Source organism: Perissodus microlepis, chromosome 16, assembly GCF_051167445.1.
Source record: "Perissodus microlepis isolate ML-2025 ecotype Zambia chromosome 16, ASM5116744v1, whole genome shotgun sequence".
Taxonomy (NCBI): Eukaryota; Metazoa; Chordata; class Actinopteri; order Cichliformes; family Cichlidae; genus Perissodus; species Perissodus microlepis.
The window spans coordinates 17,720,001-17,732,461 of NC_140476.1; the positions used below are offsets into that span (position 1 = coordinate 17,720,001).

Consider the following 12,461-nt stretch of genomic DNA (forward strand, 5'->3'; position numbering starts at 1 on the left):
GGCCTTCTTACCTAACTTTCTTTTACTGGCTATCACTTGATCTTTTTAAATTGTTCTCAGTCCTCAAACCTTGCTGCTCATTTCCTGAGCTGTATGTATGATTTGGCATCAGGCTTCTATATCCCACTGCAATTTGATTATGGGTGGTTCTGAGCATTACAGTTTACATTCAAATTATTTCTCCTTAAATTTAAGATAGACTAATTATCTCTTATTCTCTTATTTCCACTTCGCTTCTCTATAGATTGAAGAAAAGAACTTATACATTGAGAGACAGTCAGTGCTGAAGGAAATTGAAACACTACGTAGCAGAGAAAATGAGCTGAGGATGAGAAGAGAAGCCTTCGAAAAGTAAGAATTTTTTATGACTATTTATCTGAGTGAAATGATGCTGCACTCTTCCATCGGGGTCACAGGTTCATAGTTATTGCTGTTGTCTTTGTATGGTAATAGGACTTGTCAAATTCATGAGGAGAAGATCAAGACAGCTGAAGAGCTGCTGAGGAGGAGAGAACTGGCTGTGAAAACCATGGAGGACACATATGACCAGAGGCTGAAGAATGAACTTTCCAGGTACTTACTGTCAGTACTGTATGTATACTATACAGCAGGGGTGTCAAACTCAAATACACAGTGGGCCAAAATTCAAAACTGGAACAAAGTCGCGGGCTAACATTAATATTTATTGAAACATATTTATTCCTCCAGATATAAGAATGAATCTCTTTTTATGGACTCAAACACGTTTTGCTGAAAAACTGAATATGGAACAAGCAAAGCTTAATACTAAACACTATATATATATATTAGCTGTATAATACCAGTAGGCCAGCTCTAATAGTAATCTGGTATGGCTTCGCGGGCCAAATGTAATTAGGCTGCGGGCCAAATTTGGCCCGCGGGCCAGAGTTTGACACCTATGCTATACAGTATACATTATCATCATTATCTGTGACATAAAAATCAATACAGTAATCCTGTTGGTGAATTTCAAATATTTTCCTGCTAAATAAAGCAGTAAATATATCTCCAATGACACTGATGAGTTAATTAATGTACCGACCTTTATTTAACTTAAGTGATTTTCTTTTTATCAAAAGAATATAGCTATCAGCAGTAACAGCAGTTAATAGAGTAACATACAAGAGAGGACTTTAGCATGTGTTTGACAGAGGACAACATTGCTTTTGCAAATCTCTAGTTGATCACTGGGTCGAGTATTTGCTTTGTGTAATGTAGAAAGAACAACAAGTCACTTTGTCTTGTACTGTTTTAGTTTTAGTCCTGTTTTTAAATGTCTCATCTTGTCTTTAAATCAGGTATCAGCTTGAACTAAAGGAGGACTACATCAAGAGAACAGAAAAGCTCACAGAAAGTGAGAACAGAAACAAAGGCAAGTATGTCAGTCAGTGCAGGATTTATGACCAATTTTCTGTTGCCTGTGCTTTGTCACTTTCACATCTTTGTATTTTTCAGTGGAAACTGTCCGTATCCAAAAGGAGTCAGCTGCAATTAATGCCAAATTGGAGGACCACAGTAAAACGTGCTCAGAGCTGAAGCGGCTGCAGGTAAAGACCCAAATCCATCCATCCTTGTTAACTTCACCCTTTTCAGTGGACGTGAGGCAAAATGATAAATAATTATATTAGCATTCAGTTTAATTCTGTGATAAATGCATGCCATCCAGTGCGATTCGGTTCCCATGCTTTTAATATCCCTCGCGGGCTTGTTTTTCCAGATCGAGTTAGACACAGCACAGCAGCAGATTTCTCTGCTGACTCAACAGAAGGAGCTGTTAAGGGAAAGAATGGAGAGCATGAGTGACTACCCCCGCTTAACAAAAGAGAAAGCAGAGCTGCAGGGGCAGCTGCAGCTGCTAAAGAAACAGCTGGAGGAGGCCCAAGAGGAGAAACGGCTTCTTCATGCAGGTAGAGAGTGGCGGTTGCTCTCGAGTGTCTACCAGGAGAGTGTCCCTATTCAGTTAAAAACATGAAAAACACAATCAGGCATACTCTGTTTATAATAATGCACATCTGATTATCTTATAGCCTGGGACTATATAACCAGATTTATTATGTCTAAAATGCAATCCTAGTTTTGGTAAGTCTGAATATTTGCAGTCTTTGCCATAAGTGAAGTTCTTGAAGTTCCTGTGTTGCATTCAGAGTGCTTGAGTATAGGCTCATTGTGAACTGTGTAAGGTGCAGTGTACTGTGAAGCATTTTTGGTAGTCTTATCCCACTGCCTCTGGCTGAGCTGAGTCTTCTTGAATGTGTCTTGCCTGCCAAAGTAGGGCCTCTGTGTCTTGTTTGTAGCTTTGCAGACAGCCAATGAGGAAAGGGGGATGAGTGAATGGGAGCAGAGACAGAGGTCCTTTTACCCATGGCAAAGAAAATCTTACCTCTCTGAGGCTTACAGTATTCATCTTGTCTAAAGATGGGGCAAAGGAGCAGTGGGCCTCTCTCCTCAATGCTAACAAAAGGCAGTGACATGATAATGGGCCCCATGTGCTGTAATGTCATGCTGGTCAAGAACTGCTCTATACAAAACCAGATGCTTTTTCATCCGACAGTTTTCCCACTGAAGACAAATGCATTGGGGAAAATGAGCTGTACTTTTATGTTATGTTTTAAGTCTTATATATCCTGTCTCAGATTTGGGCAAACCATCCAAAGAGCAACTATCCTTGCAGTTGGAGCTTCAGAGGCTACAGAGTGCTCGCAGATTGGATGCGGAAGAATTTGACAACCAGAAACAGGTGCTGCAGGCACAGCTCCAGAGTGAGGTCAGCTACATCACAGCTTCTTGCTGTGGGAAACAATTTTTTCTTCACCTTGAAGAATTTGTGTTCGCAGTATGCCCTCAAATCTCTGGTTATCAAAAAATATAGATGTCATTCACTTTTGTGTCCATTTTTTTCTGCAGATGGAGCAATGTGCCCAGTTCAAAGCTCAGCTGATAGAGTGTAAAGAGAAATCCCAGTGGATGGCTAACCATGTTGAGGACATTAAAATGCAGCTTCACCAAACTCAGCAAGGTACACTTTGATGTGGCATCCCTGTTAATGTGGCTAGTCACATCAGATGATCTTGCTTTAAGTACAGTTGACTTTATTTTTGCTTTTCATAAGCAGGATATTTTTCTTTTCTAGCTCATACAGTTCTGTACACAGTTACACATTGCACATATTGATTCATCCTTTTATTTGTATTTTTGATAGTCTTATAGAAAACTGAGTAAAAGCAAGAAAGAAATCAACACTGCAGTATTAACTGTATTTTTGGTGTAGCCCCATGTAATTATTTCTAATTAGCTTTGGGTTTTTTCTCTGATTTTTCATGGTGGATGGTATTCTGTAGTAGTACTCAACATTCATCTTGTTTGCTTTTCCCCTTTCTCTTCCTTTTGTGTGACTCATGTGATCCCGGCAGCTCTTGAAAATGAAGTGCTGCGTAATCCCAAACCATCTCTTGTTGATCGCTCTGTACTAGAGCTCGGCGCTGACAAGCTGGTTCCTCCTGACATCTATGTGGACAGAACTTTGCTGAGGGCCAGGGTGGGTTATGATGTTTGTGAAATAGATGGCAATCTGGGAGGAAGCAAATCGCCTTGGAGTGATGTACCAGATTCTGATTTGGAGTTGGTAGCTGAAGCTAAGACTCGGATCAAGGAGCTGCAGAGGGAGGCTGAGACTTTAGAGGAAGCTTACAGGAACTACCAGCAGAGGGCAGTGCGCTCCACCATCTCACACATGCTTCCCCCAAGACCTTTTTCCCCACTACAACCACATCCTTCTCATTCCCCTGACTCTCCTCTTAGAAAACACGACCCTCTCCGTTCACACAGTCACTTAGCCCACAAACCAAAGATCTCACACAGACCACTGTCTCCTCAGTCTATCCAATCCCCCTCCAATGGCACCAGAAAGACTTTACCATCTGCACAATCAAGAGTTACCTTCTCAGAAGATCATAACCAGCCACAGGCCACATGTTTTGTTGACCACAGTCTCTATTCACTGACCGAGCCTTTGTTCCTAAAAAATGGAAACGCTCCAGATGAAAGCTTGGCTCTATCCAAGCACCCATCCCCTACAACACAATCTTCCTTCAAGAATAATCTTCAAAGAGAGCTTACAGAAGGTAATATGTCAAAAAACTGAATAATGATTTATGTTCTCAGTGCTTATATGCTGCACACATGCATGTAAACTGTATATTTTCTATGGAAATTATTTGAAAATTCAGATCAGTCTGTCCAGATCTTTACACATCAGTCTCTGAGCACGTTTCTACCTCAGATGTGTTTTTTAATATTAAGTCCTTCCTTCTGTTAGGGCCAGTCGTGTCTGCAGTCCTGCTTCCACAGCTGTCATCTGACAGGCAGCTCTCTCCTGCCCTCCACAATGAGGTGGTGACCTCAGAGGACTTGTCCTCCGAGCTCAGTCCACCTCGCAGTCCTCAGCTCAGGAGCACAGCACGCGACCATTCCAGGTACCATCTGGCATCACTTTCAAGGACAGTGCAGTGTTTCGCATACATTTTATGATGAGACAGTGAATACCAATGCCTATGTTGCCACTGTGTCCTTCAGTCCACCAAAGCTACAGCAAGTCTTCTCCAGCTCAGAGTCTTCCCCACAGCCTGAGAAGATAAGCCTTGAAGATCTCACTGGAGGATTATCAGGTACTCAGTATTGTTCATTGTTGTTAGTTGTTTTTTGTTGAGTATTTTCCCCTTATTGTTTAAAGCATAATCAAATAGAATGTGGTCATGTATTTCTGAAGCCAATGTTTGCAGTGTACGTGACTCATACAACCGACTTTGAGCTTCAGCAGTCTGGTCGCTTCATTGCTGTTGAGGAAGAGGTTCTGGGCCATAAATTGTGATCAAAGGGGGACTTTTAAACTGTTAGAACATAAAGTTCTTTTATAGTAGTGCTTCATGCTGTTTGACTAGCTACAAGACATTCAGTGGAGATGACAAGTTCCCTGGGGATCTATTGTAGAAGTATAGCTCTCCTCTTATACTGGAAAATCTTCACTGTATCCCAGGATAAACATTCATAGTTTATGTGCTGTTTATTTTAATTCCATGACTGCTGTGCACGATGCGAGTGCTGAAAAGTGTACTGTGTGATTAATTTCTATTTGCTCCATCTGTCACTAGAATATATTTCTAGAAAATGATTAACTATATGTTGATAGTGTTTAATCACTAATGTAACAAAATGTGTAATGTATCCAGTATGGAGGCCTAGAATTTTTGGATGGCTGATTTTTAATGAGTGTGTGACTGGCCTTTCAGTGGCCCTGCACAATGGTGAAGATGGAGGACCGCTGATTATGTATTCTGTGCTGGTCCTCTGGCCCTGTTGCATTATGGTGGAGCATAAAAGATCTCTTTGTGCATGTCTCCCTCCAGAGCCCGGCCACATTCCAGAGCTTCTCCTGGACACTGCTGTCCCTCTCTCCGAGGAGGCCCCTGCTGCCCCCCACCCACAAGACCTCCCAAAAGACCTAATAGACTCACAGGGCCAAACGGGTGAGTCTTAGTTCTCTCATCAACGATTCATAATCTTTCTTGACTTCCAATGACAATACAAGCCTTTTTTCTACTGTACATCATAAGTCAAACTGTAAAAATCAGTTGGCTCATTTTGCCGCCAATTTTCAGTAAACTGCTTTTTAAACCCAAAGGATCAAATTGACAAAGGATAACTCATGTTATTTCTAGAACTCCCACAAAGTTTGGTTGAATCTGAAAAGGAAGAAGATGAAGAACAAAGGTGGGAAAGAGAGCGGAAAGAAAGAGAAGAAAAAAGACAAAGGGAGCAAGAAGAAGCCAGAGAGAGAGAGCTGCAAGAACTTGAGCGACTAGAGAAAGAGATGGTAATGATTATCTTAGACCCACTTCCTCCAGAAATCCTCTTTATAAGCTAAACTATCTAAACTTCTCATAAAAGGCGACCTTAAATGAATGTTTAATGTCATAACATCCCATTCTAATCAGCTTTTACAAGAGGTGGAAAATCCAAAACAGGAAGAAGAAGAAGAAACCAGGGTTAAGAAAGGAATAGATGAAGAAATCAGTGGAGAGAAATATAATGAGTCTAAAAGTGAAAATCCACTGGACAAATACATGAAGATGGTCTTGGAAGCAAGAGAGAAGCAACATGCACAGGTGAGTTGCATGCACGTTTGTCTGAGGCTTCTGTACAAATTAAACAGGAGACTCGATGCAGACTGGAGTTCTTTGGGATTGTTTTTTTCTACAGAGCTCTCGAAGAGAAGAGGCAGAATATGCAAGCCCAGAGGCCAAGAGTTTGTCTGAGGATAAAGAAGACAGGTAAATTAAAACCGTTGACTTGGCTAGACAAACTATTTCCGCTTTCTAATTCAAAAGCTGTGCAGGACTTTAATACATACATAAGCCTCTTTCAATAACATTTAATTGCTTTTTTGGTTTATCATGGTCCTACTTTATACTTGAGGGTTTTTTTGTTGTTCTGGATTCATGTTGTTAATTTTAAACTGTTTTACTTTTTTTTTTTCCCTGTCCCTCGAGGCTTTCACTAATAAACTCACTTTTGTCTCAGCATTGCAGCATATTCACACAAGGATGAAGATGATGATTTTTGGTGAGCTGACCATCAGTTTGTGGCATCATAATCTGAAGTGTATAAAAACAGATATTTCAAGAATTTGCTTATCAGTCCTACATGTTTTCTTTTTTTGTATGAAATTCAAATAAATGTGTTTTTTAAATCTGTATACCAATAAATTATATCATGCAAAGAACAAAAGCACCACAATTGGAAGAACTTTTTTAAAAAAAAACATTTTTATTTATTTTCATAAAAACAGTCAACAGGCCGGTGAAGTTGTTTCATAAAGGGGTTTCCAGTCAGACAGGATGGTTTTTGTTTGTTTGTTTGTTTTTTCTTTTAACTGATTACTGTCCTCCTGGTGATTGATAGATAGCCTTGTATTTACTTTTTTGGTTCATTTAACAGGAAACACAACATACAAAGACAAGATGTGACGTACATTAGCTTCATGTACATCTGTCATCTATCCGCTCGACCACTGCACACCTATTGCCAGTCCTACATGTAGGGTCTGTACCACTGTATCAAACAGATACCGTTTAACACTGGCATTCATACTTTGGCTGAATTTACCATTTATAATTTTATACAACTGTTTAAAGGACTGTTGTTGTGGCTAATTGTTACTTGACAGTTGGAGAAGTTAAGTATCAGTTAATCATGAGGAAGCCCTTGACATACATAGAAAATACAGGCATACTATCAGGCAACAAAACAATAAAGTATACTTCTCAAGTGATTAAAAGAACCTAAAAAGATCTATAACTAATGTGCTACATAGCTTTATATTCTGTTAGAAAAACAGGAAATGGGCAAACACTGCCTACTACTGAAGTCAGTATACATAACTGTACATCACAGGTCACCACAGAAGTGGTCGTCTTTATACAACAAAGTAACACCTCGAATTATCCCTGTAACTCAGCTAATAAAGATTACAAGTTGTTATTTTAACATTGTGAAAATTGCACATTAATATACAATTATAGAAAATTATGAAAAAGGTAAGAAGAAATGAAAAATTTTGACCTGTAATAAATTTAACTGAACTTCTTCAGTTCTGTTTTCAAATTGTAACAAACACATGGGACATAGTTATGCTTATTAATAGGATTTCCTTTAAATCAAGTCATTTTTGATCATATTGTGCATGTTGCAGATAATCACTGCTATATTATTAGCCATCACAACTCTTCATTGGCAAGTACTGACGTTTTTGTTTTTTCCTCCTATGTGCCTAAATGAATACATACAGGTCAGAGTAAGTTTTTCTTGTAGCATTATCCAAAGTCTATAGTACTGTGAATCAGTTGAACTGTTGTGCATGTGTGGGGGTGTAGCTACCCAAACCTATCTACTATGTCTTTGAGACATCTTTTTACAACTGGAATTAGTTTATTTTACACCTTGCAATGGGGAATTGTTTGTCCATAGGCTCTAGTGCTCACCTGAGGTAGAGGTAATGTAGGCCATGACTTAAGTAGCTGTACAAGAAAAATCCATAACTAATGAACAACATTCAGACAATCATCAACTGAGATGGAAATGCAAGTAAATTCATAATCATCAAGGATTATAGATTTATAGTGCATGTATTACCAACTATTTTATAAAAGAATCTGGTGCAATAGTTTACTTTCCCTAAAAAGGTCAGTATAGTGTGACGCACAACTCAGACCGGATGTAAGGCTGTTCATTTGTATAATACATCTGCAAAACAGAACAAAAGCCAAAATGTTTCATCTTCCTTAGCTGAAAACTAAAGAAGGATCGAGCAAGACTGTGAAACACTGGTGTGCTGTGTAGGAATAGTGCAATGTCACAAGCTTCACCAGCAAAAAAACAAAGGTTATAAAAACACACGAACATCAGAACTCAGATCACTCTTCCCTACAGAAAATGAAAAAATAAAAATTAGCATGAATGAAACTTCATAGAGCAGTTGTGAAACAATTAGTGCAGAAAGCAACACTGATGCATTAGTCTGTTAGGAGCCTGGTTAGTACTGCACAGTGTCAGTTGGCATGTTATTTTAGCTGAGAGTCGCCTTGGTCCAGAGGGCCCACAGTGGTTGGCCACAGTGTCTGTTATTGTAAGTATATGTGCTTATGTATGTGTGTGTGTGTGTGTGTGTGTGGATTGTAAGCTTGAAATATCCTTATGTGTAGGAATTGAGGCATTCCTTTGAGCGTGAGGTGATGTCCTGCAGCTCCCGCTCTTCCTTCATTTTGATGTCTTGGTAGGCATGCATATGACTGGCATCCTTAAGGTAGGCCCAGTTTGCTGAGAGAATCATGAGGAAGTGGATCTGGAAGAGAAGGGTGAGGTGGATGGCCGGTGAGCATGTCAAAGATGCAAAGCAAGCTACAGGAGTCAGAGCTATAGTACGTACATTACGGACATACACGAACGTAAAGTTATGCTTTTTTTTTTTTTTTAAAAAAAAAAGGACACTGTGGAAAAAGAAATGTTACGGGTATTGTAACAGTGCTGTTACAATCATGACTAATACTCGGCGTTATTACCTCGCTACACACAATACTACAGAAATGACACTTAAAAGATGAGGTGATGAGTGGAGGAAGATAGCGAGAGGCTGCACATGCAAAATGAGCAGAGCTGTAAAAGCTTAGGTTAGTGCAAAGCACAAGATTCTGAAATTTGCAAATCTGAGCTGTAGGATATATAATAAATAGACCAGGTGGGGATTCTTTTTGTAAACAAAGATTGTTTATTTTATAAAGAAAGTAAAAGCTACAGTCTTTGAAAAACTTAGGAGAAATTTAAATATATGAAATATGGAGTATAAGTAACTATAAACAGATCAAAGTATCTGAAAACTGTAAGCATGCAGGCTCAGTGTTAAGATAAAAACAAATGGCTCTTTAATGGCACTTTGAGAAAGAATAAAGGAAAATGTATGAAACAAAACGCCAACTTCGTAGCTGGGGCAATATCAGGATCAGCTCTCATAGAAAAAAAATACTGTACTCTAAAATAGGATCATTTCTCTTTTTTTAATTTTTTTAAAAAACATGGAATTAATCCGAGTAATAGGGCCTCATGCAGACCTATATGCACGGTACTGGCCTAACCCTTTATTTCTGCTACTTTCGATATGTGCAGTTACTTTGAATTCTACAATACACAGCTGGTTGTGGTAATACTCATCAGCATAACACATTGAATAAAACATTTTAGTTCAGTTTAGAATCTAACTCATGACCCAAAAAATTAATAATACTGAAGGTTTTCTGTGTTTCACACATTGGTTCTGAAAGATTTTAAGGCTAAGCAAATAAACCAAAGAAATACAAGGACAAGGCACTTTTGCCGCCATCACAGCTCATTTTACAGATTGTTTGTACTAAAATCCATCCACACCAAAATGCTAATCTGTCAATCAAAAAATATTAAGCCTGAGAACACCTTCAATATTCGTCATCAGATGCCCACGTGTTGTACGTCTATATGAGCCACGTGCAGTCTAGTGTATTTATCAGATCTCAGAATGGCAGCTTTTTCAAAACATGCACACTTGTTTTACAAGTGTCTCAGGAGTTGAAGCTTGCCAGCTAATGGAAGGTGAATAACTGCATTCTTAATACTGCGTGTGTGTCTTTTTTTTTTTTTTTTTAATCTAACTTACTCGTGTGGTTTGTGCAGGCCAAAACACCTTCACAAATTACAAATATAAATAACACTATTGTGGATTTCTAGCTGCGCACATTTCTATTTAAAAAAAAAAAATTCTGGTGGTGACATATTTCAATAAGTAAGTGTAAAGGAAAGCAGAACAAACCAGTCAACTAAACACCATCATCCCACTCTGAAGACAACTCTCATCAGGTGTCCTCAGACGAGCATTATCCCTGGATACCAAATGCTAAGAGAAGTATACAGTCAGCTATTTACATGTCTTGTGATTACTAATGGAGAGATGTTGATTTTTTTCTATTCTCAGATTTTGTTGGTTTTTTTTAGTTCAACTGTTGTCAGTGGCAACGGTGTCTACTCAGCACAGCCTTGAATGGTGCACTGTGTTCCTAAAACGGTTTAAAACTTAGTGCAGCAGTCTTCTCGACTCTTAAACTTCAAAACAGCAAAGTTATAAGTAGTAGCCATCATGTAGATCAGCTGGTGGAAGAGAACAGAAAAGGTGGTAAGAGTACATGCCAGTGACCTCCTCGTCACTAATATTGTGACAAGTTAGTAAAGTGGCCAGTAAGTTTGCAGCAGTAAAATGTTAAAGATCATGAAGTATAATTTTATAGAATTCTAACAGTTTTTTTTAAAGTGTCATTTCTAAAAAAGAATCCTAATCATGGCACAAAAAAACAACTGTTCAAAATAGGGTCATGTCCATCTAAGCTGAGGGTAAACAGCAAAATGAAGTTGGAGCTTTGGAAAAGACTATGTTATCATCATTGGTTTGGCTACATTAACCATATGGGAATGAGAAGAAAAGCACTGGACACATGACCTGCTAATACAAACCATGTGAAGATGGACTAAAACGTGAGGATGGAGAGACCAAACGGAAGCTTACCAGAGCGATGACAGTGGCTCCTGCCCCGGCGCACGCTACGATGTACAGGTGATAAGACAGGTAGAACTGAAAAAAGACAGGCAGCGTTAACAGTGTTTAGTCTTCATCAATAAACAAAATCCTATGTCACCCTGCTCTGCGTGCCACTTCTGGGATGAGTGATGTTTGCACAAGCATGCCTTACCTCATTGGTGTTGCAGATGTCACCTAGCGTTGATCCACAGGCCTTGCCTGGTGTGGCATTCCACGGGATAATTCCTGTTGTCATAAAATTAAAAAGCACCTTTACACCTGCAACCAATAGTAGCCTTGTCTCATGCAAATCATGATAAAACCTAAGAAACACAACACCGAGCTGCAGTACTACTAAGCTGATAACAATTCAGTGTTTCAGAGACATGCTCAACTTTAAACATGAGGATTTCCTCACCATCATAAGAACTGCAAAGACAGCAGTCATTAGGCTCAACTTGTGCACTTAACGTTATAATGGAAACGTATTATAACCCTGGGGGTAACCTACCTAAAATTATATATAAATTATATAGCTACCATGTGCCATTTGAGAGTATGTATAAGTAGGCTATACTATTTTATGCATTTATTTGTCTCTTAGTCTGAACTTTGTAGACTAAAACAAAAATAATAAAGGTATCATTTGGCTTATTTATCAGAACTGTCTATTTAACTTTTTCTTATAAATAACTGCATAAATGAACCTTTTAGGACCTCTTTAATAATAATGAGGCCCCACACAGACCTGATTTGCTTATAAGGAGTAACAGTGGTGTGTATAATACGGTATTGGTCTGTATACTAACAGGAAGCTATTCACTGAGTGTATCTCAATGAAGAAAAACAGTGCCGTTCTCTCACCATACTGACGAGCATCCACGCAGATGGAATCAATGTTTGTGAAGTTGGCCATTGGAGACTTCATGGCAGCACAGGTAGACCACATGTTGTAGAAGAGGAAGACGGGCACAGCAGAGAAGCCAAACACACCGAGCCATGCCACACCCAGGATGTATGTGAGGAACACAAACTAAAGACACAGGAATGTCACAGTGTCATTAAACCTTTTTTGAAGCGTGCTCTATTTAAAAAAAAAAAAAGTGTGGTGGTATTTACATACCATTCCACTGATGCATCGTCCACAGATGGTGGTCTTGAACTCGCTGTGCAGTTCCTTGACTGCGCTAGTTGTATAGAAACCCTCAGCAAGCAGAATGATCCCATAGAGGAAGAAAAATGAAGCAATGCCGTAGATGATATACTGCATCAGCTGTATTCTGTTAAAAGA

The 12,461-nt window shown here is 39.0% G+C and overlaps 2 protein-coding genes across 3 annotated transcripts in view; one reads left to right on the top strand and one right to left on the bottom strand.

Moving 5' to 3' along the window:
* Positions 1–7,357, top strand: part of ofd1 (OFD1 centriole and centriolar satellite protein) — an 11,076-nt gene extending 3,719 nt beyond the window's left edge. The window contains exons 9-23 of the mRNA XM_084909053.1: positions 245–351; positions 454–573; positions 1,320–1,393; positions 1,477–1,568; positions 1,739–1,928; positions 2,655–2,785; positions 2,926–3,037; positions 3,432–4,142; positions 4,337–4,493; positions 4,594–4,685; positions 5,424–5,543; positions 5,736–5,890; positions 6,012–6,182; positions 6,277–6,347; positions 6,598–7,357. Coding sequence (XP_084765179.1) covers positions 245–351; positions 454–573; positions 1,320–1,393; positions 1,477–1,568; positions 1,739–1,928; positions 2,655–2,785; positions 2,926–3,037; positions 3,432–4,142; positions 4,337–4,493; positions 4,594–4,685; positions 5,424–5,543; positions 5,736–5,890; positions 6,012–6,182; positions 6,277–6,347; positions 6,598–6,643 — 2,349 coding nt within the window. The 3' untranslated portion in view covers positions 6,644–7,357. The remainder of the gene's footprint in view (positions 1–244; positions 352–453; positions 574–1,319; positions 1,394–1,476; positions 1,569–1,738; positions 1,929–2,654; positions 2,786–2,925; positions 3,038–3,431; positions 4,143–4,336; positions 4,494–4,593; positions 4,686–5,423; positions 5,544–5,735; positions 5,891–6,011; positions 6,183–6,276; positions 6,348–6,597) is intronic.
* Positions 6,824–12,461, bottom strand: part of gpm6bb (glycoprotein M6Bb) — a 29,073-nt gene continuing 23,435 nt past the window's right edge. The window contains exons 3-7 of one of the 2 annotated variants that reach the window (XM_084909054.1): positions 12,294–12,450; positions 12,035–12,203; positions 11,343–11,416; positions 11,159–11,224; positions 6,824–8,917 (exon numbers count right to left, since the gene is read on the bottom strand). In XM_084909054.1, coding sequence (XP_084765180.1) covers positions 8,768–8,917; positions 11,159–11,224; positions 11,343–11,416; positions 12,035–12,203; positions 12,294–12,450 — 616 coding nt within the window. In that variant the 3' untranslated portion in view covers positions 6,824–8,767. Of the gene's footprint in view, positions 8,918–9,317; positions 10,747–11,158; positions 11,225–11,342; positions 11,417–12,034; positions 12,204–12,293; positions 12,451–12,461 lie in introns of those variants that run through there. The other variant, XM_084909055.1, reaches the window with a different exon arrangement.